Genomic DNA, 25,853 nt, shown 5'->3' with positions numbered 1-25,853 from the left:
TTTTGATATCCGCTCATCGGCGAAGCTCCTTTTTTTTTCTGTTTCACAGGTCAGCGATTGGGGTCAACCTGCAGCCTGTGCTCTTGACTGTAGGTTCAATGTCGGGTATAATCTGCTGCCCGACCTCAGGCGATACAAATCAGACCTTCAAATTCATCCACATTGCTCAGCTTTGCTTTCAGTGTCGGCAGGTGAACTACAATTGTACACTTCTCTCCATTGTCTTTCAGGTATATGCCTGATGTCTTCATCTCCTGTACGAATTTGGGGAATTCTCCTTACTTCGAGATCTTCCACCGTTAGGAGTTCTTTAGTAGCCTCCCTCTTCCGCTTTCAAGGCCATACAACATAGCAGCTCGAGCAGCGGCCTGATCTCCCTTGGCAAATCTTATCCTGTGGTGTAGGGAATTTGATTTTGAGGTGGATGTTGACGTTATAAGCGGCGAACTGCATTCAGGAAGGGTGACCCAAGATGACATTGTAACACTGTAAGGTCGGTCAACCACAAGGAAGTCCGTCAACGTCGTGACTTGCTGCGGGTTTCGTCCCTGTTATCATCAGTAACGTATTGTCCAAGGGGTGAACAATGTCCTCCCTTCGAATCCTCTCTAGGGGGGCGAGATCGATTTGAGTCGTTCCTTGCCGATCTTCATCCCGACCAGACCGACCAGAACATGATGTTAGCCGAGCTCCCATTGTCTATCAATATGCGTCTAACCATGTAAGTGGCCCAAGTAGGGATAGCAAGCACCAGGGTGTCATCATGTGCTGCTGCGTCCCTTCTTCGGCTCCCGCTTGTCAAGGTTTATGATGTCATCTTTTTTGTTTCGTTTGTACTCTGGGAGAAGAGAGGAGCAGAGAGAGAGAGGAGGGAGGATTGGGAGGAGAGAGAGAGAGAGAGAGAGGAGAGATTACCTCTAGGGGGGAGTTGAACTTGGGGCCGTGAGATGAGAGGAGTGTGTGTGTGGGTGTGTGGGTGTGTCGGAAAGAGAGAGAGAGCTAAAGGAGCCTTGAGCTGCCCCCCCTTGCTTCTAATTTTTTGCTTTTTTTTTTGTTGTTTTTAGGGTTTATAGGCTAATGAGAGAGAAAAAGGACGGAGGAGGAAAAGGCATGGGTGCCATAGGGAAAGAAGGGCTAGGAGGATTTTTGGGGGGGGGGGGGGGAGCTTAGGGATTGATTGAGAGGCTTATCTAAAGAATGTAGGAGGATTAGGTGGGTGGAAAAAGGGAGGGAATCACGTTTTGCAACAAAAAAAATGGTGTTTGAAAATGTTATCAAACTTCGTGGGGAAGACAATCAAAGGTGGGGCCACCAATGGTGGTGGTGTGTCTTTGTTTGTCCCCCTCACATATATATAATTTAAAATTAATCAACCAAAATGACACTATTTAACTTAAGGTGGGCACTATGTGCGCCATGCTATGGGTGGGCTTCACACCATGAGCATCTGCATTGCACGTGCCGACTTTTTTATTTTAAGTATTTCGAATTTCAAAATGACATGTTTTTTTAATAGCACCTGCACGGCCACATGCATGAGGTTGGGATTTTCACGCACAGGCAAATGTAGCAAGTTGTGTTAGCTTAGGGATTTTTTTAAAAAATTTTGAAATTGATTTTTTAACTTGTGTCTATTATCTATAATATTATATTTTTGAACTTTTATAAAAAAAATAAAGAAAAATCATTATGGCCCACAAAAATAGCAAAAAATTTAGGAGGATTTCTAGAATATTATAAAAATATTGTAGAAAAAGATTGGGTTTTGCTTCCTTGTTCAATGAGCAAGGTCCAAAACTTGTGGGACCCTCTATACCATTTTAAATTATCTTTATGGTCATCAAAACAGTCGAAAATGACCAAAAAAAAAAAAAAGAGCAGAAAAGTTAATAAAGGTATGGTTAATACCTTAATTTTGTGGCAACAGTGTCAAAAATTTTGGTCAAAACTTGTCTTATAATGTTAAATTATCGCTGTTGAGGAGGTAAATTTTCTAGGATGATTCCTTCGACTTCGTTTGACTGAAAGGGGAAGGAAAAGAGAGGCTTGGAGGAACCCGGGGTTTTTTGTATTGTTACTCCGGGGGATCACTCCGGATGCATAAGTAAGAGGAACCGCTGTAGAGAGGTTGAATGCAACCAGTAGAATGGTATTATAATTCCCCCCAAGGGACTTTGCCTGGCCTTTTCTCGAATCTCTTCTTATAGGGGCTCGAGTTGACCGTAGGTGGTTCGAATTATGTGCGGGGGCGGAATCACTCTCCACCATCAAGTGCGTGCACCTATAATTGGCTATTTAAAGCCGCTGGCGTGGCTCTCTCCTCCTCTTTATTGGCGTTGGAGCTGTGATTAATCGTCTGGATGTCAAATCGAAGAAGGTGCAAGATGGGCGTTGACCTGCCCGTATTGGTTAGGTTATTTTGGCGTATCAGTTGTCCCTCCCTCAGTTTCAAAATTTTCTAAGAGAAAGAATTTGAATAATTGTTTTGTCGTGCATCTGGTTTAATGTTCCTCATATATATTTGTTCCTCTTCTTCTTCTTCTGCTTCTTACTCTATTCTTCTCTCTTCTCTTTCTCCCTTTTTTTTTTTTTGCAGGTTTACCGAAGAGGTGCTGAGAGCATATGGCGCCTGTTTTTTTTTAGAGCTGTCTTGGTCGAGTGTTTGTCCTAGCTGCTCTAACAGTGTTTGACCGAGTTGTCTCTGCCGAGCTTATTTGTCCGAGGTTGAAAGCTGCCGGGACACGATCTTTTTTTGAGAGCTATTTGTCTGACCTGCTCAGGCAGAGCTATTTGCCGAGCTGTCCGTGCCGAGCTCTTTTTCTGAATGACTTGAAAAGCTGCTGGGGCCTAGCTATTTGCTGAGTTGTTTTGTCCAGTTACTTAAGAGATTGTACCAGAGGGATGTTGGGCGACATGTCCAAACTTTGCTTCATGAAGGGGTAGCGGCCGCTGACCTATCCGACCTGTTCCATGGATAAAATTGGGCAAAGATGTCCCATGGAGGGAATTTGCCGGAGCGTCCGACCCTGCTATTAGGGGAACTGGCGCCTTGCTCCATGAAGGCGAATTTGGAAGCCTGTCCATGGAGGGAGGGAATTTTTTGCAGACCTGCTCCATGAGGGAATTGGACGACTTAATCCATGAAGGGAATTGTGTAGACCTGTCAAGTGGAGGGAATTTTTTCAACCTTTTTGGACATACTCCATGAAGGGGAATTGGCCGACTGACATCCAGAAGGGAATTGGCAGATTGTCCCATAGAGGGAAATTTGACCGACCAGTCAGGACCTGCTCCAGGGAGGGGGAATTGGCCGACTTGCTCCAGGGAATTTGGCAGATCGTCCAATAGGACGGAAATTTTTGCCGACCAGTCTGACCTACTCCCTGGAGGGAGATATCCGACCTCCATGAGAGTATTTTGATAGATTGTCCATTAAGGGAATTTTGCCCACATGCTCGACCTTGCTTCATGGAGGGAAATTATCCGACCTCCATGAGGGTATTTGGCCAATGAGCTGTTCCATGCCATACAAAGTTGTTCGACCGTCCCATGGAGGAAAATTAGGATGAGTTGTCTGAGTCGCGCTTATGTGCTGGGGGTTCTGGCGTTCCATCATGTCGTCTATTGGCTGTTTTTGGCATGGTTAGTCGTGCTAATTGCTTGACATTTTTGCCCTTTCGAGTCGTGTTCGTCCATTTGGGGCCTCTATGCCGGATGAGTCGTGCTCATCTGTATGGCCGTTTTTGGCTTACGAGTCAACGTGTGTCGTTTGTGTCTATAAGCCTGATGAGTCGTGCTAATATGTTAGGCCATTTTGGAACCACGCTTGGCAGCCATCGCCTTACCCAGGGTGTGTCATAATTAGTGAGTCGTGCTCCTTTTATTAGTGTTCATCTACTCATTTTCCTGAGGGCGTTCGTCGAATCCCTTTTTTTCTTTTTTTTTTTTCCCCCCCCCCCTACGAAGATTGATAATGCATGTTTTAAATTTGCACCATAACTTGGGAAGTGGGTCGATGAAATGTTCTCATTTATGGTCCCTTGTTTGACGTTGTGTCCGAGGCGATGTAGTCTTTTCGAGCAACGTTGTCCTCGGAAAGTGCAAGTGTGCTATGTCAGAGATTCTTCTGGGGTAAGGGATTCTTGTGTCCTCTTATATTCGAGCACCAACCTTTTTTGCGATGAGGAAATTTGAGATTCCCGCTCAGGATTCGTGTTGCTTCATCTATTTATTAAAGACCAGGAGATTCCTTCATCTGCACACATTTTCCGAGTAGAGGGCTCCTTCTTCTTTTCTCTTCTTCAATCCAGGGTCTCCCCATCGTCTTTAAGGTATACTCCCCCTTCTTACTATATGTTTGTTTTGTTGTTTCATATTCTTCCCCGATCTGCGTTAACTTTGTGTGTTTGTCTTTTTGTAAGTATGGCTGATGTTTGTGTGCGAATTTACTGTTTTGATATGTGGGGCATCCTTTTCTTCTTGTTTTTGTTGGGTGCTTGCCCCTGACCGTTGGTAAGGGTATGGGTCTCTTCACGCTTGTTTCCCCTCATGGAGTTCTTCTCACAACCTGGGGAATGTTCTTAGACCGTGAGGAACACCCGGGTGCCTCACCCCTTCCGACTACAGAATGTTCGTTACTTATTGTATACACAGGTATTATATTAGGGTTACCCTCCGTTTCCGAGTCAGCCCTTAATCCAGGTTCCGAACAGCTCTACCTCTATACAGATTATTTAGATTTGGGTCTCAGGCTTCCTCTTCCCCCCTTTGTCTCTAGTGTATTACGTTTCTATCAGATAGAGCCTTCCCAACTTGTTCCAAACTCCTATCTCTCGCTCACCTGTTTTGCCGTCCTTATGCTCCACCTCGGCCACCAGCCAATAGTTCCTCTCTTTAGGAGTTGTTTCCAAATGCGAACAAATTCTGTAGAGAATGAGCTATACTATTTTAACTCTCTACCAGGCTATAAACTTTTTTCGTCGGGCAGCCCTTCCATACATAATTAGAAGTCTTGTTACTTCTTTGCTTCGGGGGAGTTGAACTACAAGGGCTCTTTGGTCTGGTCTTCTCCTCTTGATGGTAACGTGGTCTCTCCCTTCTCCACCTTCTTCTGCAGGGCTACCAGTAGGTTATCCACTGACTCAACTTTTCCTTTCGTCCCTTTTCCTTTGTAGTTCGGGTGCGCCACCTTCTTCCAAGGCTTTCACCCGATGAGCAGGCCATCTTGAAAGAGCTTCGAGCCCTTGGCGAGCAGGGTATTGTCCCTCATGAGGAGCTGCTCCAAGAGCGTGTCCTCGTTCAGTGGGGGATCAGCCTCATTTCCTCAAGTCTTTCCTCGCCTCTGATTTCTATATGTATGTGTTCGGATATTATCTCTATTGTTAGTGTTAACTCTTTTTCTCTCTATCCTTGCAGATATGGACTTCTCCAGATATGAATCTCTCATGGGGGAAACCAGAAAGCAAAGGATGAGCAGGAGTAGGAAGAAGAGAAGGGAGATTGAGGGGGAATCTTCCCAAAGGGATGCACCCGCTACAGGTGATTCAGGTGTCCATCAAGAAGAGATCCACGCTGCTTCTCCTCCGATCCCTCAGCCTCTTACTGAAGCGATTTTTCACAAGCCGACCCGTTCTGCCTCTGCTCTTCGTCGAGCGGTACACGCTGAGGATTTTGTGCAGGCCCAGTGCACTCTTCCTGACACTCTTTCCATGAAGATCCGCCACACCTCATACCAGGTGTATATTCTTCAACTGGCTTTATTCTTCTCCCCTTATACATAGTTTTGTTGACTGTTCTGTGTTTTTGTGTTCTTCCTCAGCTGGCGACGATGGCTCTGGCCCAGGAGGAGAAGGTTGCCGAGATGTACCGGCAGACCTTGGACACTAGGGAGAAGTACGTTATTGCTCAGAACGAACCGCACAAGGCCGAGGTCCATAAGTGGGCTCTGCAAGTCGAGGTTACGCGCCTTCGTAGGGAGGAGTTACTTGCCAGGGAAGTTGCTGCTATTGCTACTGCCTCCCAAACTATAGTAAAGGAGTACAAGGACTCCAACCAGTTCGTCATTGATACTTCCAAAGCATATCAGGTGGGATTTAGGAGGTGCTGGGACCAAGTCAAAATCAAACACCCTGAGCTTCAGCTGGATGGTGTGAGCTCATATGGTTATGGAAATGAGAGTCCTGAATTCGCAGAAGATATGGACGAGGATAAGGAGGGAGAGGAGGAGGAAGCTGGAGAGGGAAGTAAAGCAAACTAGTCTATAGGAACTGAACTTGTAATTTTTCAAACTTTATTGATGTAGTACAACTATTGTAATTGATACTTTTATTACAGCACTGCAGGAAGCGCTTTTTAAGAATAGTATTTTTTTAACATTTTCGAGTTCCATGTGTTCTTAATCTCTTTCCCCCCTACATCTTCCAACTTGTATGTCCCTAACTTTATCTCGGTTGTGACTCTGTATGGGCCCTCCTAGTTGGGTTTCAACTTGTGCGACCTTGACTCGGATGGGTTGTTCCGCGTCTTCCTTAGGACTAAGTCTCCCAGCTGGAAATTTTGTAGTTTGACGCATTTGTTGTAGTACCTAGCTACTTTTTGCTGGTATGCTGCAACTTTTAGACTCGCCTGGTCCTGTCTTTCTTCCAGTAGGTTTATTTCTGATCTGAGCTCTTCGTTGTTGGTCTGCTCACTGAAGTACTGCCTTCTCCAAGAGGGTATCCCTACCTCTGCTGGGATGACCACTTTTGTGCCAAAGGCGAGCATAAAAGGAGTTTCCCCTATTGCCGCCCTCTTGGTGGTGTGGTATGCCCATATGAGTGAAGGGAGTTCCTCTACCCATCTACCTTGCATAGATTCGAGTCGCATCCTCAACCCATGCAGTATCGTCTGGTTCATGTTCTCTACCTGTCCATTGCCCTGGGGGCGCGCCACTGATGCGAAGAAGAGCTTAATAGATAAGTCCGAACAGAACTTTTTGAAGCGTTTGTTGTTGAACTGCCTCCCGTGGTCCGTAACTATTGCCCAAGGGATTTCGAAATGGCAAACCACTGCTGTCCACACAAAGAGCATAATGTTTCGCTCTGTTATGGTGGCTAGAGGTTTGACCTCTACCCACTTAATGAAATAATCTATGGCTACCAACAAAAACTTTTTTTGGCCAGTCGTCTGTGGTAGAGGTCCGAGGATGTCTATCCCCAACTGCGCGAAAGGGCAGGGACTGGTTAAAGGGGAGAGTAGATTAGAGGGTACGTGCGTTACTACTGCGCATCTTTGACATCTGTCACATCGTTTGACGAGCTCGACCGCGTCCTTCTTCATTGTGGGCCAGTAAAATCCCTGCCGCATGGCCTTGTGGGCTAGAGCCCTACTGGTAAGGTGGTTTCCGCAAACTCCTTCGTGGATTTCCTGTAGTATGTACTTCCCTTCCTCGTTGCTTAGACACCGAAGGTAGGACAGTGTTAGGGATCGCCTGTAGAGCTTCCGGCCAGTCAACGTATATCTTGCAGCTTTCCTCCTCACCTTTAGAGTTTCCTTATTGTCCTCTAGTAGGGATCCGTCCTGAAGGTATAGGAATAGAGACGCTCTCCAGTCGTCCTTGCTGATTTCGAACTCTACTAAGTTAATTCAGTCCTCCTCGTATGAGGATTTCCCTATTCGTTCAAGATAAATAGCATCTTTCCATTTCGAACTAGTTGCTGAGGCCAATTTCTCGAGTGCGTCGGCCTTTTTGTTCTCTTCCCTTGGTACATGTTCTATGTCGAACTGAACGAACGCTTTTGTGTATTCTCGGGCCTTAACGAGATATTTCTTCATTCTTTGACACCTAGCCTCAAATTTCCTTTCAGCTGCTCTACCACCAGCTGGGAATCACTCAATACTTTGATCTGTGCCACCCCTAATGCTTCTGCCAGGCGTAGGTCTGCTAACAAAGCTTTATACTCCGCCTCGTTGTTGGTTTCTGTGAACTCCAGCTTTAGTGCGAAAAGAGTTTTACTGCCGTCCGGGGCTGAAAGGATGAATCCAGCTTCCCCTCCAGCAGCGTTAAAGGACCCATCAACATGCAGTGTCCATACGTCCGACTTAGTGGATGACTCGAAAGCCTTTTTGCTCTAAAATCAGCGAGTACCTGGGCCTTGACAGCGGGCCTTGGTTGATACTGTATGTTGAACTCACTTAATTCGATTGACCACTTCGTCATCCTTCCCGAACTCTCCGGCCGCTGCAGAATTTGTCTCATTTGTAGGTTTGTTAACACAACTACCTTGTGGGCTTGAAAATAGGGCCTTAATTTTCGTGCTGCACAGATGATGGAGAAGGCGGCTTTTTCCACCGTGCAATAGTTCTTTTCGGCTCCACTCAACACCTTGCTAGTGTAATATATGGGCTGATGCTTCCTGCCTTCTTCCCGGACCAAGACCGAGCTGACGGCATTTTCTGTGAATGCTATATATAGATAGAGGTCTTCCCCATTCTTTGCCTTCGTCAAGAGAGGAGGAGATCCGAGGTATTGCTTAAGCTGTTCGAAGGCTTTAGCCTGCTCCTCCCCCCATTTGAATCCTCCCTTCTTCCGTAGTGCTCTGAAGAAAGGTAAGCCTTTGTCCCCTTAGTAGGAGACAAACCTGCTGAGGGAGGCTATCCTCCTAGTCAAAACTTAGATCTCCTTTTTAGTCCTCGGAGCTTCCATTTCTAGCAGTTCTCGTATTTTATCCGGGTTTGCTTGTATACCTCTATGAGTCACCGTAAAGCCCAAGAATTTTCCTGCAGAAACGCCGAATACACACTTCAATAGGTTCAGCTTCATGTGGTACCGGTGAAGGAGCTCGAACGTTTCCCTCAAGTCTTTACAATGTTGCCCTGCTTCCATGCTTTTTACTAACATATCGTCTACGTACGCCTCCATTGTTTTTCCGAGCTGATCTTTAAAGATCTTGTTCACCAATCTCTGATATGTGGCCCCTGCATTTTTTAAGCTGAAGGGCATCACCCAATAACAATATAAACCCCTTTCAGTGATAAAAGAAGTTTTTTCCTCTTCAGCTCGACTCATAAGGATTTGGTTGTACCTTGAGTAGGCATCCATGAAACTGAGGAGCTCGTGCCTCGAGGTTGAGTCCACTAGCTGGTCAATTCGAGGAAGAGAGAAGCTGTCCTTCAGGCACGCCTTATTCAGGTCTGTGAAGTCTATGCAAGTGCGCCATTTTCCGTTCGGCTTCCTTACTAGAACCACATTGCTCAGCCACTCCGGGTAGTCTACCTCCCAGATGAAGTTGGCCTGCACCAGTTTCGTCACTTCCTTATCGATTATTTTGATCCGCTCCATCGCGAAGCTCCTTTTTTTTTCTGTTTCACAGGTCAGCGATTGGGGTCAACCTGCAGCCTGTGCTCTATGACTGTAGGGTCAATGTCGGGTATATCTGCGGCCGACCAGGCGAACAAATCAGCAAATTCATCCAACAATTCGCTCAGCTTTGCTTTCAAGGTGTCGGGCAGGTGACTACCAATTTGTACACTTCTCTCCTAGTGGTCTTTCAAGGGTATATGCCTGATGTCTTCATCTACTGTACTAATTTGGGGATATTCTCCCCTTACTTCTAGATCTTCCACCGTTAGAGTTTCTTTAGCCTCCATCTTCCCTTTCAAGGCCATTACATAGCAGCTCCGAGCAGCGGCCTGATCTCCCTTGGCAAATCTTATCCCTTGTGGTGTAGGGAATTTGATTTTGAGGTGGTATGTTGACGTTATAGCGCGAACTGCATTAAGGAAAGGGTGACCCAAGATGACATTGTACACTGTAGGTCGGTCAACCACAAGGAATTCCGTCAACGTCGTGACTTGCTGCGGGTTCGTCCCTGTTATCATCAGTAACGTGATTGTTCCCAAGGGGTGAACAATGTCTCCCTCGAATCCTACTAGGGGGGTCGAGATCGATTTGAGTCGTTCCTTGCCGATCTTCATCCCGACCAGGACCGACCAGAACATGATGTTAGCCGAGCTCCCATTGTCTATCAATATGCGTCTAACCATGTAATTGGCCACAAGTAGGGATAGCACCAGGGTGTCATCATGTGACTGCTGCATCCCTTCTTCGTCTCCGCTGTCAAAGGTTATGATGTCATCTTTTTTGTTTCGTTTGCTACTGGTTTCCCCATTCTCCATTGATAGCACCTGTTTAGCATATCTTTTGCGGGCACTCCCGCTATCTCCTCCATTAGTGGATCCTTCGAAGATCACCACGATCTTCCTTATGACCTGCTCTTCTTTTTCTTTTGTGCCATGCCTCCTCTACTCGAGAGGTTCCCGCGAGGGATCTTCTCTCTTTACAAACTTTGACAGGTGTTCTCTTCTTATTAGGACTTCGATTTCTTTCTTTAATTGAATGCATTCTTTTGTGTCGTGGCCGTGATCCCCGTGGAATGCGCAGAACTTGGACATGTCCCACTTATGAAGAGGCATTCGCATGGGATCAGGCCACAAGATGTAATCTTTCTTTCTGATTTGCATCAGTAATTCCGAGCGCGGTATGTTCAGGGGTGTGTAGGTGGAGAACTTATTGTGCTGTCCTCTCATCTTTTGACCCACGTGCAGCGCACTAGTCTCGTGTCTTTTTGCAGATCTATAGGAATCTCTTGTTTCCCTGCTACTGTTTTTCCTTTTCCGCTCTATGCGACTTCCTCTCGTATCCATCATCTCCTCCAGATTGATGTATTTCTGCACTCGGACCATCAGCTCCCCCATATCTACCGGTGACTTTTTCCCCAGCGAGTATAAGAAGCTTCCAGGCTGGAGAGCCGTTGTCAGGGCTGCTAAGGCCACCCCCATGTCTAAGTTGCGGATTTCTAGGGTTACCGTGTTGAAGCGATGCATAAAATCTTTTAGAGTCTCCTGCTCTCCTTGCGCCATACTCATGAGATGGTCGGTTGTTTTAGCAATTCTCCTGCTGCTAAGGAAGTGACCGGTGAAGAGTTGTTCCATGTCTGAGAAGGAACCAATGGATCCGGGTCGCAGTGTTCGGTACCAATCTCTAGCAGTACCCTTAAGGGTAGTTGCAAAAGCTCGACACATGATTGCGTCTAGAGCCCCTTGCAACTACATCAACATTTTAAAATTATCCAGATAATCAATTGGGTCAGATAAACCTTTGTACCTGTCAAAGCTGGGCATCTTGAACCTACTCGGCAATGGAGCCTCCATGATTTCTTTATTGAATGGTAGCTCTGAAGACCTCAGGGATGCTTCCCCGTAGTAGGGTTTGGTTCTGCCCTCTTTCATCATCTTCTCTATATGATCTATCTTTTTGATTCTTTCTTCGAGTTCCGTAGATCTTTGTTGGTTGACGCCCACACTGTTTGCATCTTCTACCTTCTTGTTGAGGTAGGTTTTCTCCTTATTCTCCACTGGTTTGTTAGCCTGTTTGTCTGTGCTGGGGTTCTCTTGCGGCTGGTGGAGGACGTGCCCTTCTTGACTCTTTTGTTGTAAGAGTCGATTAAGCATGCCCTTCATTTCCTTTTGGAAAGCGAGGAACTCCTCCCTATTGACACCAGGTGACTCCGCAAGCGCGGAATGAATGGATTGGGATGATTCTTTTGCAGCAGGGAGGGAGGTAGAACTGAGTGAGGTCGGCATTGTTGGAATGTCGAAAGTCGAGAGCAAGATATGATCGCCTCTTAAAAGCTGGTTCCCACAGACAGCACCAACTGTTGCGGGGTAAAATTTGCTAGGATTCTCCTTCGAATTTCGTTGACCTGAAAGGGGAAGAAAAGAAAGGCTTGGAGGACCCGGGGTGTACTCCGGGGGATCACTCCGATGCCTAAGTAAGAGGAACGCTTTTGGAGAGGCTGAATGCAACAGTAGAATGGTATTCAATGACTTATCTTGGCCTTTTCTCTGAATCTCTTCTTATAGGGGCTCGAGTTGACCGTAGGTTGGCTCGAATTTACTGCACGGGGGCGTGAATCACTCTCCAACCATAAGTGCATGCACCTATTACTCGGCTATTAAAGCCACTGGCGTGGATCTCTCCTCCTCTTTATTGGGTTGGAGCTGATTACTCGTCTGGATGTCAAACCCGGAGAAGGTGCAAGATGGGCGTTGACCCGCCCTCATTGGTAAGGTTATTTTGGGCGTATCAATCTCAAATCACCTAATATAGCAAAAAATGATAAAAAGAGCAGAATAAGCAAAAAAGATTGGTTTTTGCCTTGGTTTTTGTGCATGAGGTCAAAAATAGTATCATACATCTTCTTATCATTTTTCATATTGTCTTGGATAATGTAGAATAGTCAAAATGACCCAAAAAAAAAAGAGTAGAAAATGTAAAAAAAAAAAAAAAAAAAGGAGTAGATTTATAAATTCACTTTTACAGATTAAAAAAAAAAAAAAAGTGAAAAGAGAGTTGAACATGTAAAAACACTCAAGGTTTTGTGTCATTTTTCATCCACAAGGTTTAAAGCTCTATTAGACCTTTCCTTACTATGTTAGATTGTCTCGTATCACTAGGGAGGGCCAAAAAATGACAAAAAAAAAAAAGCAGAAAAGTAATAGAAAAGACTAAATAGTGGGAATTACACTTTGCCAATCTTGATTTCTGTCACTCAATCAAAATGACCATTGATAGTACCTTGCTATTGTAAAAAATTAAGTCATATATTAGTAGAACCTCAAGGTGCTTCGGTTTTGAGAGAGTGGACATAGCCTAATGATAATTGAACAACTATAAAGACTATGTTTGCATATGATATCTTCTTTACTCTTTGTATTTAATTGTTTTAATATTTGTATGAACTTGCTTGTGTTATTTGATTTGAAATTTGTTAATCAAGTACTTAAGTTTAATTAAATCCAATCCACCCCCTCTTGGATTGGGACAATATATAGGGTAGCCAAAACTATCATGCTAACATTTGTGAAGATATTGTTATCAAAGAGTGAAATCTTGCTAATTTCATCTTTCCAAAAGGTGCGAGACCTATGTGTGTCCCCTTAATTCACCAAAACCCCCTTTGGGGGATGTCCGATTTAAAATACTCATGTTCCTTCACTCTCAAAGTAACAAAAATATGAAATACCAAGATTTTTTGGTAAATGAATGTTATTTAAAATAATCATTAGTAGTGTTGAATTAAATGTATGTGTATTATTTTTATACTTATTTTGGGAAATATGAAAAAAAAATATTTATATATTATTATTTATAGATATTTTTTTTGTCTCCATTGAGAAAAATTTCTCAATTTCTCAATTTGCTTTGTGCGCCTTTTTAACCCTAACACCAGCAGCAGCTCGAAACTGCTAGGTTATGGCCCTAAAAGGGAAAATGGAGGCAAAAGAAACCCTAACCTTGGAAGATTTAGAAGTAAGGGGGAAATATCCCCAAATCAGTACAGTAGATGAAGATATTGCCCGCATACCTCTAAATGGCCACCAAAAGAGATCTGTGCAGATCGGGAGTCACCTACCTGTCACCCTGAGAGCATAGCTAAGCTAGCTATTGAACGAATTCGCGGACGTGTTCGCTTGGTTTTCTGACGACATGCCGGGTATTGATCCTACCATCAAAGAACATAGGTTGCAGGTTGACCCTAGCCACCGACCTACGAAGCAGAAGAAAAGGAGTTTCACGATGGAGTGAATAAAGGTAATTGATGAGGATGCAACAAAGCTGGTGCAAGGCAACTTCATCGGGGAGGTGAACTACCCGAAGTGGCTGAGCAATATGGTTCTGGTAAGGAAACCTAACGGAAAATGGCGCACCTGCATAAACTTCATAGATCTGAATAAGGTGTGTCTGAAGGATAGCTTCCCTTTCCCCTGAATCGGTCAATTGGTAGATTCAACTTTCGGTCACGAACTTCTCTGCTTTATGGACGCATATTTGGGATACAATCAAATCCCCATGCATCGAGCTGACAAAGAGAAAACGTCTTTTATCACGGAAAGGGGGTTATACTGTTACCGAGTGATGCCCTTCGGATTAAAAAATGCATGAGCCATGTATCAAAGGTTGGTGAACAAGATATCTAAAGATCAGCTCGGAAAAACTATGGATGCATATGTAGACAACATGCTGGTAAAAATCTTAAGAGCAGATAAGCATTGCGAGGATCTAAGAGAGACATTTGAACTATTACGCAGTTACCACATGAAACTAAACCCATCAAAATGCGTGTTTGGTGTTTCGACAAGAAAGTTCCTTGGTTTCATGGTGACACACCGAGGCATAGAGGCCAACCCAAACAAAATAAGAGCACTTCTAGAAATGAAGGCTCCGTGGAAGAAAAAGGAGATCCAAGTCTTAACAGGGAGGATAGCCTCACTTAGCAGGTTTGTCTCCTGCTCAGGAGACAAAGGCTTACCCTTCTTCAAAGCGCTAAGGAAGAAAGAAGGATTCGAATAGGGGGGGAGGAGCAGAGCAAAGCCTTCAAACAGCTTAAGCAGTACCTCGGCTCCCCACCTTTTTTTAAAGAAGGCAAAGACAAGAGAAGATCTATACTTGTACATAGCCTCCACAGAAAATGCAGTCAGTTCAGTCCTAATCCGAGAAGAAGGCAGGCAGCACCAACCCATATATTACACTAGCAAGGTGTTGAGTGGAGTCGAAAAGAATTATAGCACAACTGAAAAGGCAGCCTTCTCCATCATCTGTGCTGCACAAAAATTAAGGCCCTACTTTTAGGCTCACAAGATAATTGTGCTGACCAACCTGCCGCTGAGATAGATCCTCCAACGGCTAGAAAGTTCGGGGAGGATGACGAAGTGGTCCATCGAACTAGGTGAGTTCAACATACAGTACCTTCCAAGGCCTACTGTCAAGGCCTAGGTGTTGTGTTCGCTGATTTCATAGCAGAGAGACCCCCCAAAGTAACGGGAAGATCAGATGTATGGGTGCTACACGTTGATGGGTCATCAAACGCAGCCGGAGGAGGCGCATGATTTATCCTCACAGCACCGAATGGTACCAAGACACTTTATGCCCTAAAACTAGAATTCTCAGCAACGAATAATGACACCGAGTACGAAGCTTCGTTAGCAGGTCTACGCCTAGCAGAAGCATTGGGGGTAGCACAGATGAAGGTGTCGAGTGATTCCCAGTTGGTAGTAGAGCAGCTGAAAAGAGAATTTGAAGCGAGGGATCAGAAAATGAAGAAGTACCTGGCCAAGGCCCAAGAATACACAAGGGCCTTCATCCACTTCAATATAGAGCGCGTGCCAAGAATCGAGAATACAAAGGCTGACGCGCTGGCAAAATTGGCCTCAACAACCAGCTCGGAGTGGAGGGATGCAATTTACCTAGAGCGGATTGTAAAACCCTCATACGAGGAATACGGTATTAACTCGTTGCGTTCTAAAGTCAAATAGGAGGATTGAAGGACACCTCTATTGCAATACCTCTGCGAAGGATCCCTACCAGGGGATAACAAAGAGTCTCTTAAGGTAAGAAGGAAGGCGGCGAGATACACACAGATAAACCAGGAGCTATACCGATGATCTTTATCGTTGTCGTACCTTTGTTGCTTGAGTAAAGAAGAGGGAGACTACGTGCTAAGAGAAATCCACGAAGGGATATGTGGAAACCATTTAGCAGGCAGGGCCTTGGCTCACAAAACCTTATGGCAAGGGTTTTACTGGCCCACGATGAGGAAGGACACGATCGAGCTCGTTAAACGATGTGACAGCTGCCAGCGTTGCAGGGGAATACCACACTCACCCTCCAATCCCCTCTCTCCTCTTGGCAGCCCCTGTGCCTTTGCCTAATGGGGAATAGATATCTTGGGACCTCTGCCTCCAGCAACTGGTCAAAAGAAATTCTTGCTAGTGGCGATCGATTACTTCACTAAATGGATAGAGGTCGAAGCCCAAACCCACATAACTGAGTGAAACATCACGCGATTTGTCTGGACGTCAGTGGTCTGCCAGTTCGGAATTCCATGGGCCATAGTCACCGATCACGGGAGACAGTTCGACAACGAGTGGTTTAGAAAATTCTGTTCGGACTTATCCATTAAACTACTCTTTGCGTTAGTAGCAAACCCCCAAAGCAATGGACAGGTAGAAAATATGAATCGTACCATACTATATGGCTTAAGGACAAGGCTCGAATCTATGAAGGGCAGGTGGGCAGAAGAACTCCCCTCCGTCATCTGGGCATACCACACAACCCAGCGAGCCGCGACAGGGGAAACCCCTTTCATGCTCACCTTTGGTGTAGAAGAAGTCATCCCTGCAGAGGTGGGGATTCCCTCTTGAAGGAGGCAATACTTCAATGAGCAAGACAACAACAAAGGACTCAGGGCGGAAATAGACTTGCTGGAGGAGAGACAGGATCAGGCTAGCATAAAAATCGCCGCTTACCAACAAAGGATGGTGAAATACTACAACACTCGAGTAAGAATGCGCAACTACCAGCCTAGAGACTTGGTCCTTAGGAAGAACTGAACTGGCACACAAGAGTTAGGCTCGCACAAGCTAAAGCCAAACTAGGAAGGTCCATACCGAGTTACAGCAGAGATAAAATCGAGGACATACAAATTGGAGGAGATATGAGGAAAGAAGATTCATAATACGTGGAACTCTAATATGTTGAAAAAATATTATTCATAAGTGTTTCATACCACGTAGTAATAAATTTTCAATTACAGCAATTGTATTACTTCAATAAAGTTAAGCAAAGCTACAAACGAAATTTCAGCGGTCTAGCTCGCTTTGCTCCCCTCTCCCACTTCCTCCTCTTCCCCCTTTTCCTCCTCGTCTATCTCCTCTACAGAGTTTGGACTCTCACCTCCATAACCGTGCGAACACACGCCCTTTAGAGGAAGATCCGGGTATTTAGTTCTCACTTGTTCCCGGCACCTCCTAAACCCTACTCGATAGGTCTTTGCGATGTCCAGGATGAACTTTGAAGAGTCTTTATACTTCCTTACTGCGGCTCAGGTAGCGTCAGCAGCAGCAGCCGTGGTAGCCGCAGGAATTTCCTCTCTGCGGATCCAATTGATTTCCACCTAGAGGGCCCGTTCCCTATTCTCGGCATGAAGTTCGTTGAAATTATGTATTTTTTCCTTGCATCCAAGGTCTGGAGGTACATCTCGACCACCTTTTCTTCCTGTACCAAGGCCATTATCACCAGCTGAAGAGAGAAACAGAGGAGAACGGATTAGTAAAACTCCACCTTAGGAGGAAGAATAACCTAGAAAAGCATAAACTAAATCGATACCTAGTAGGAGGTGTGGCGGATCTTCGCCGAAAGAACATTAGGAAGAGAACATTGAGCCTACACATAGTCCTCCACATGGACCGCCCAACGTAGAGCGGAGGGAAGGAGGAGCCGTGACGTTCTCACTAGCAGGGGCTTCGCCATCGCCTATAGCAGGCGCGTCCTTTGAGAGAATTCCCCTTCGAGCTCCATTCTATTCTTCCTGCTTCTACTTGCCCTCTACTTCTTAGCTTCTCCCATGAGAGATTGGTATATGTTAAAATTCATATCTACAAAGATATAGAGAAAGGATAAAAACACCAACAATAGCGGGAATAGCCGAGCACATATATAGAAATCAAAGGCAAGATAAGACTTGGGGAAATGGGACTGATCCCCCACTGCATGAGGACTTGCTCCTAGAGCAGCTCCTCGTGAGGGACAATCCCCTGCTTGCCAAGGGCTCACAATTCTTTTAAGATGGCCTGCTCATCGGGAGAGAGTCTCGGAAGAATGTAGCGCACCCGTACTGTAAAAAAGAGAGAGGGAAACAAGTAAGTCAACAGATAACCTGCATGCAGCTCTGCGTAAAAAGGGAGAGATAGGGATAAATAACTTTACCATACAGAGGAGCAGACCAAACAAGAGAGCTTGCATAGTTCAACTCTCCCGAAGCAAAGAAGTACAGGAACTTCCAATTGTGTATGGAAGAGCTACCCAGCGTAAAAAGATTATAACCTAACAAAGAGTTGAAATAATACAGCTCATTCTCTATAGAGTGCGTTCGCATCTGGAAGCAACTCCGAAAGAGAGGCATTGTAGGCTGATGGCCCAGACGAAGTAGGAGGACGGCAAAATAGGTAAGTGAAAGGTAGGAGTTCAGAACCAATTGTGATGGGGCTATTCGGTAAAAGCGCAGTACGCTAGAGATAAAGTGGGGAAAAGGGAGTCTAAAACCTAGGTCCAAGTAATCGGTATATAGGCAGAGCTCCTCGGAGCCTGGATCAAGGACTGTTTCTGAGCCGGCTGGCAACCTAATAGTAATATTATAGGGGATGGCAAAAAAGTACCGAACATTTTTGTAAATCGGACGGGGTCAGGTCACAACGAGCGCTCCTCACTATAGTCGGAGCTAGCAAAGGCTACGAGGAAGACTCCATACAAAAACAAGGAATATAAAAGGCCAAAACAGATCAAACAGATAAAGCCTCCCACAAATAAGGAAGACAAGATGCCAAAATATATTCAAGCGGATAAATTTTGCGTGAAAACAGCAAAGCAACCATACAAAAGAAGATGAAACAGGCAACGTTCTAGCAAGAACAGTGAAGAACATGAAGAACAAACAACAAACAAACATGCAATTCAACACAAAGATGGGAAAAAGCAAGGAGAGGGGCCGAGGGAGAGCGTACCTAATGAAAAGTAGGAACCCCTTGGAATGGGATGAGAAAGCGAAGAAAGGAGGTCACTGCCTTTATAGAGAAAAGGCTGCACAAATCCCCGAGAGTGTGAGAATCTTGAAAGAGCCCGGATGCAGAAAGGGGGTTACGTCTCGAGAGAAAGGACACAAGAAATCCCTCGTACGTATGAAAATCCATTCACTCACCCTGACATGGCACCGAAACCAAGAATTTGCGGCTTCCCAAGGTACGCTTAATATAAACATGCATTCATTAGACTTTTGCAGGAAGAATGACACCTCGAAAAGAGGGTGATATCACCTTCGAAAGAGCGCCTGACACTCACCATAAATGAGAATGTCTCATCAGAGGGGAAGATCATTTTGACTGAACATGCCTAACTAACGAGTACGGCTCATGAGGCCAAAAACCGCCCAAAAATAAGCACGACTCATTGGGCTGAATCGGCCCAATTGACGAGCACGACTCGTGAGGCCAAGAGCCGCCCAAAAATGAGCACGACTCATTAGGCAGAATCGACTCAACTGACAAGCACAGCTCGTAAGGCCAAAAACTGCCCAAAAATGAGCACGAGTCATTAGGCAAAATCTGCCCAACTGAAAAGCACAACTCGTGAGGCCAAAAATTGCCCAAAAATAAGCACGACTCATTAGGCAGTACCGGCCCAAATGACGAGCACAACTCGTGAGGCCAACAACAATCCAGAAGATGAGCACGACTCAATAGGAAAAACAGACCCAACCGACGAGCACGACTCATAAAGCCAAAGGCAGTAAGACCGACTCAGCAAATTGGTTCCTTGAGGCAGTTTGGCAAAATCTACTCGACCAAAATTGCTCAATGAAATAGTTTGGCAAAATATGCGCGGCCACAGGGGCTTAATGATACAGCCTAGCAAATTGGTTCCTTGAGGCAGTTAAGCAAGATCTGCCCAGCCAAAATTGCTTAAGGAAATAGCTCAGCAAAATATGCTCGGCCACAGGGACTTAATGAGACAGCCCGAAAAATTGGTTCCTTATGGCAGTTCGGCAAGATCTGCTCGACCAAAATTGCTCAAGGAAACAGCTCAGCAAAATATGCTCGACCACAAGGGCTTAAGGAGACAGTTCGGCAAATTGGTTCCTTGAGGCAGTTCGGAAAAATCTGCTCAGCCAAAATTGCTCAATGAAATAGTTCGACAAAATATGCTCGGCCATAGGGGCTTAATGAGACAGCTCGATAAATTGGTTCCTTGAGGCAATTTGGCAAGATATGCCTGGCCAAAATTGCTCAAAAAAACAGCTTAGCAAAAAATTCTTGGCAACAGGGGCTCAATGAGATAGCTCAGCAAAGTGGTTCCTTAGGGCAGTTCGGCAAGATCTGCTTGCCCGAAATTGCCCAATGAATCATCTCGGTAAGATTGCTTGGCTCAGAGCAGTTCGACAAAAGCACTCCATGAAGCAGCTCGGAACATAAACTCGGGAAAAGTGCTCCACGGAGCAGCTCGGAACATTAGCTCGGCAAGATCTGCCCGACTCAAACACCAGCTCGGCAAAAGTGCTCCACCAGTTAGCTCGGCAAATCAGCTCAACTCGGAACATCAGCTCGGGGAAAATTGCTCCACGACGCAGCTGGGAACATCAGCTCGGCAAGATCTGCCCGGCTCGAAACACCAGCTTGACAAAAGTGCTCTACCAGTCAGCTTGGAAAATCAGCTCGGCTCGGAACATCAGCTCGGGAAAAGTGTTCCATGAAGCAGCCCAGAACATTGGCTCAACAAGATCTACCCAGCTTGGAACACCGGCTTGGAAAAAAAAAAAGAAAAAAAAGGAGCATTATATATTCTGGAGACAAGGGGGAAAGTGCAGATACACCAATTTTTCAAATTCTATCTAGAAATTTGAAACTGAGGGAGGGGGGGACAACTAATATGCCCAAAATAAACTAGCCAATAAGAGCAAGTCAACACCTAACCTGCGCCTCCCCCCAAGTCAAACATTCTGATGAGAGTAATCAACTTCAACCCAATAAAGAGGAGGAGAGATCCACGCTAGCAGCTTAAATAGCCGAGTGATGGGCGCAAACACTTTATGACCTGAGAGCGATTCACGCCCCCACGCAATAAAGACGAATCAACCAAGGGTCAACTCGAACCCCTATAAGAAGGGATGTGGGGAAGAAGCCAAGGTAAGTCATTCAACTTATTCTATTATTGCATTTTGTCTCTACAGAGCATTCCTCTCACTTAGGCATCGGAGTGATCCCTCGGAGTACACCCCTGGTCCTCTAAGTCTTTTGGTTTCCATCTTTTTCAGGCCTCCCCAAAGATTAGGAGCAGTCTTATTGGTCATCACTGATTTTATCCCGCAACAAGGGGTATTTTTTAAAAATGATTTATTTTGCTTTTACTATAGTCATTATTGAAAATAATATATACTAAAAGAAGAAATAGAAACAATGATCCCTATAATTATATTAGTAACTAAAAAGAATAGATACATTCCTAAAACAATTTTATCCTCACCTTAATTTTATTCCTATGTTGATTCTTTTCACACACTTTCATAAATCACAAAGTTACTAAAACGGAAAGCTAATCACGATAATACTATTCAATTTATTATGTATCTTAGAAAGAATATAATTAATAAAAATTTAACAATATCATTCAAATCAAAAGTTTGAGAAAATGAACTTATAAAAAACACGGTTATCCCTTCATTTTTAACCATGAGGTTACAATTATAAACGTCTTAATAAATGACACATGTGAACTATAAATAACTAAAAATAAAAAATTTCATGCACATAGGTAATCTTTATTTGTAGTTAATCATTTGTCTTTTCGCCTCAAAATATGTTTATAAGAGAACAAAGCACGATCTTAAGATTATCTTTTGACGCAAAGAAAACCTAATACATGATTTAAAGAGCCTAAGAAATTTGCCCCTCATTTAAATCAAGACCTAGAGCATAGTAGTTGTCAAAAATATTTTTTTTATTATTATTTTAGGATCACTGGGATCTAATATTTTGTTTGAAAATTTTTATAAAAAAAAGGAAAAAAATAAAAAAATTATTATATTTTTTCTCTGCGTTAAATACTATTAAATTTTTTTAAATATATATTAATAAAAAAGAAATGTTGATGTTGTGTAAAATTAAAATTTTGTTTATTGATTTGATATATTTTTTATTTTTTATTTTTATTTTTTACTTTTCATGTCAACCAAAAAGTATGGATTCTTTCTTATTTTCCTTACCCTATGTTTGGAGAAGTATTAGATTTAAAGTTGTATTATTGGATTTGGATAAGGTGTAATACAAAATTATATTAAAATTTGTTCAAATTCACTCAAATCTAAATTCAAGATTTGAAATCCATGCTCGCAAATGCAACACTAATATTTTTAAAATTCTAAATAATTATAAAACTAGAAATAGTGTTTCTATAATTTTTATTTTTTTAAAAAAAATCATATACATTAAAAAATAAAGTAAATTTTACGATATTTTAAAAATATAATTATAAAATAATTAAACATACCTTTTGAAGTTTAACAATAAACTCTAAACCCACACCCGTACAAAAGAACTTGAGTTTTTTAAAATACCAAAAAAAAAAAAAAAAGAAACCTTATATAGAATTTTATATTTGCCAAAATAATCTCCAACTTAATCTTTCATACTACACATCATTCTGGCCTATTTAAGAATTGAAAAGTATTAAGAAAAAGAAAATAAAATATGAAGAAATCTATTTTTTATATTTGATCATAAAAAAATAAAAAAATTATATCAAATCAATGAACAAAAGTTTTGAGCATATAATTTTTTTAGTTTTTAATCTTATTAAAATAAATTCTAATAGTATTTAATGTAAAAGAAAAATATAAAATAATAAATATTTTTCCTCAAGCAAAATCTTTGATAACAATATTTTTTTTAATTTTTTCTTTTATATTTATCACTCCATAAAATATAGAAATATCTCTAGGTTTTACTTTTACCCAAAGTTTTAAATTTGAAGGGAAAAATCTAGCGACACACCTAAATTTTTTGAAAATGACACTCCACCCCCTATGCTTTTAAAACTACAAAAAAAAAAAAAAAAAAACCCATTAAGATTTAAATTTAGTGACAACTGAACTTTCTATTAGTTAACTGTTAGTCAACTGTTAAGTATATGTGAAAAAATGAATAAAATGATAATTTTGTCCATTTTTATTCACTTGTGATCTAATAACTTAAGAAAATGACATTAATTTAATAAATTAAGTTGAAAAAATTATTCAATCATTTAGAATATGTTTTAAAAATTGAATTTGTAAATAAACTAGACACCTATTTCTTGAATTAACTGCTTGACTAGTTCGGATCAACCAGTTGAAATAAGTATGATAACATAATTAAAGTATTATTTTAAAAATATTTAAAATATATGTAAAATAAATAATTTAATAATTCAGAAAAAATATTTTAAATAATTTTATTGTTCGAAAATTTGTTTTATACAATTTACATGCAAATTATATGACTAAATACATCTTTAAAATTAAAATATAGTTTAAAAATTGACTCATATCAACTGATTGGTCGAATTGTCACTTGTTTTCTGAGTTTAGTTGAATTTCATATTTAATAACATAACAACTTTGATAAAATTTTAAAAGAATGGTAAATTGGTTAAATCAAATGTCAACAAATTATTATAAATTTTGGTGTTTTTATGTACTCAGCACTCTTATGTCACATGAAGAATAATAACTAACATTCAATTTTATAATTTTAATTTATGAAGTATGAATTTTGAAATTTTAGTTTATATTTTTTTTAGCGTTATGTTTGGTAGGTTACTTGAATTTAAAAATATTGAATTATGTTTTATTTGTTCTATGACGTGTTTAGTAATTAATTTTTTATGAAATTACATCTAATAAATATTTTGTAATACTACAATTACTATGATTTTTTTATGATTTATTAGTAATTTTTATTTTAATATTTTTTTTAAAAAAAATAATATTAAAATTATTTTGTCATGCTTATGTCAATTAATTGATGCAAAGCGATCGGACCAGTAAATTGTTCAGAGAAAGGTTTATATTATTAATACATTTAAATCTCAAAAAAAAGATTTAATAATTTTTAAAAATATAATAGGTGAAGTGTCATATTTAAATAAATTTAAAAATATTATCAAAAATTTTACCCAAGTATTCAGAAAGGAGTAGCTTGCTTCTACGAAAGGCAAAGGAAGCATAGGGCATGGAATGAGCAAACCCTTCCGACCACTGAACTCAATGGAACTCTGCATCGGTTTCGTGACTATACAACCAAACATAACCATCTCTCATCTGATTTCTCTTTCTATTTTCTTAAAAATTCGAACCCAAAATATTGATTATAGAAATCTTAATCTTTAATTTTGAGAATATCTAGGGATGAGCATAGTTCGAGTTTAACTAAATTAATCGATCGAGTTTGGTCGATTTGGTTCGGTTAATATAGAGGTTCGGTTTGATTCGGTTACAGATTTGGATAATTTTGGATTTTCAGTTTTTGGTTTTAGTATGGTGAATTTTAATTGGGTTAACCGAAATTACTCAAATTACTAATTAATTAAAAATTAAATGTGAATTAGTAATATTAAATATAACTGATATATTATATATTATATAATTGTTCGATTTTCTTAATTTATTTATTAAATCGATGTCATTTTTCTAATTCAGCTCTTACAATTAAAAGAAAGGGTAAACATTAATTTTATAGTTTGCAATCATATTTTATTTGTATAATTAATTTTAAATTATTTCAGTCAAATTCGGTTAATGGAATTACCCTAAAAGTTGATTTGGTCGGGGTATGGTTCGGTTACAACACCTATTTCGGTTAGAAACTATTGTTAGCTGAAAATTTCGGTTAATTAATTGAATTTGGCTGAAACAAACCTAAGAATATCTTTGCATAATACAAAACCCCAAACCCTAAACATTAGAGTCTATAAATCAATTGGAAAAAAGAATTATACCAATCACAAGATATCTTATTAATATATCTGTTCAGCAAAATTAATTATAGGCGATCACGAAGGAACTAATTATTCATTTTGTGACATAAAAATCTGGTCATCCAAGCGATTCCCAACATGCAAGTTATAAAAGATGAATTTAATCTCATTAAAAGTGTTATCATAATATCTATATTCCAATAAATCTTAAATTCTATTCATCTAGTTTGATAGAATTTAACTTTATTTTATATTTCATCAGTAATTAGCACATTCATTACTCACTAATTAATATTCCAGACAACAATCATCCTATTTTGCATAAAATTGAAAATGATGAAGATTTTTTGTGGATTATTTTTTTTAATAAAAATCTTAGAAATTAAAAATATTTTAAATTTTAAATGATCTTGAACCTCTATGTCATGCATGAATGATGATAAAAAATAATGACTCTTGTTACAGTGCAAGATATTTATAATAATAGTTTTTGCTCTATTTTTTTTTTCCTAAATTGAAGAACCCTCACTCCAAAAATGGTGTTAAAGGTGTTAAAAAAAAAAAAAAAGATTAAAGAATGTCAATTTTGATTTATCAATAAATTTTCTTTTCCGGGCAGGTAATGAAATAATAGAAAAAAAATATAAGGGTAACTAAACTCAAACGTCATAGGAGATTTACATTATTTTTTAACTTCAAAAACACATAACACATAAACGTGCATATAAAGAGAATTCCTTTTAGCTCAATTTTTGTCTTTTTTTTAAAATTTAATTCTCACTTTTTATTTTTAAAATAATCTATATAAATATATGTTAAATTGTAAGATGTAAGAAAATATAAAGTTAGCCCGTTTATTTATAATTTGTGGAATTTATTATTAGTTCTTAACTACAATTCTTTCTTTTAACACTTATGTTTCAACACTTTAAATTTTTCTTATTAAAAAATTAATGTTTTGGCTTGATTATATTTTACCCAATAATTAATAATAATAATAATAATAATAATAATAATAATTTATAAGGGGATAAAATAACCAATATTAAAGACAAAAAAAAAAAAGCTAAATTAATTGCGTATGAAAATAAATAAGAATATAAAATAATTAAATAATATTAAAATAAATAAATAAACACGCTGCATACCCTGCTTTTGGAAAAATAATTTGCTCTGCACTGTATCCAATAAGTAAATCACAGCCGTCGATCGTGAGATCCAGAGTGTAAAAGTAGGAAGAGACACAGTGGAT

The 25,853-nt window shown here is 41.0% G+C and overlaps 1 protein-coding gene across 1 annotated transcript; it reads right to left on the bottom strand.

Annotated features, from left to right (window-relative positions):
- Positions 1-10,281: 10,281 nt before the first annotated feature.
- On the bottom strand, positions 10,282-11,061 carry LOC131160903 (uncharacterized). The gene has a single exon (XM_058116778.1). It carries the CDS (start codon positions 11,059-11,061, stop codon positions 10,282-10,284), a length of 780 nt encoding a protein of 259 aa, XP_057972761.1.
- Between the last annotated feature and the right edge of the window lie 14,792 nt (positions 11,062-25,853).

This window comes from Malania oleifera, chromosome 7 (assembly GCF_029873635.1).
Source record: "Malania oleifera isolate guangnan ecotype guangnan chromosome 7, ASM2987363v1, whole genome shotgun sequence".
Taxonomy (NCBI): Eukaryota; Viridiplantae; Streptophyta; class Magnoliopsida; order Santalales; family Ximeniaceae; genus Malania; species Malania oleifera.
Note: the sequence above shows the minus strand (reverse complement) of the source record. Positions and strands in the feature narration are given on the sequence as shown.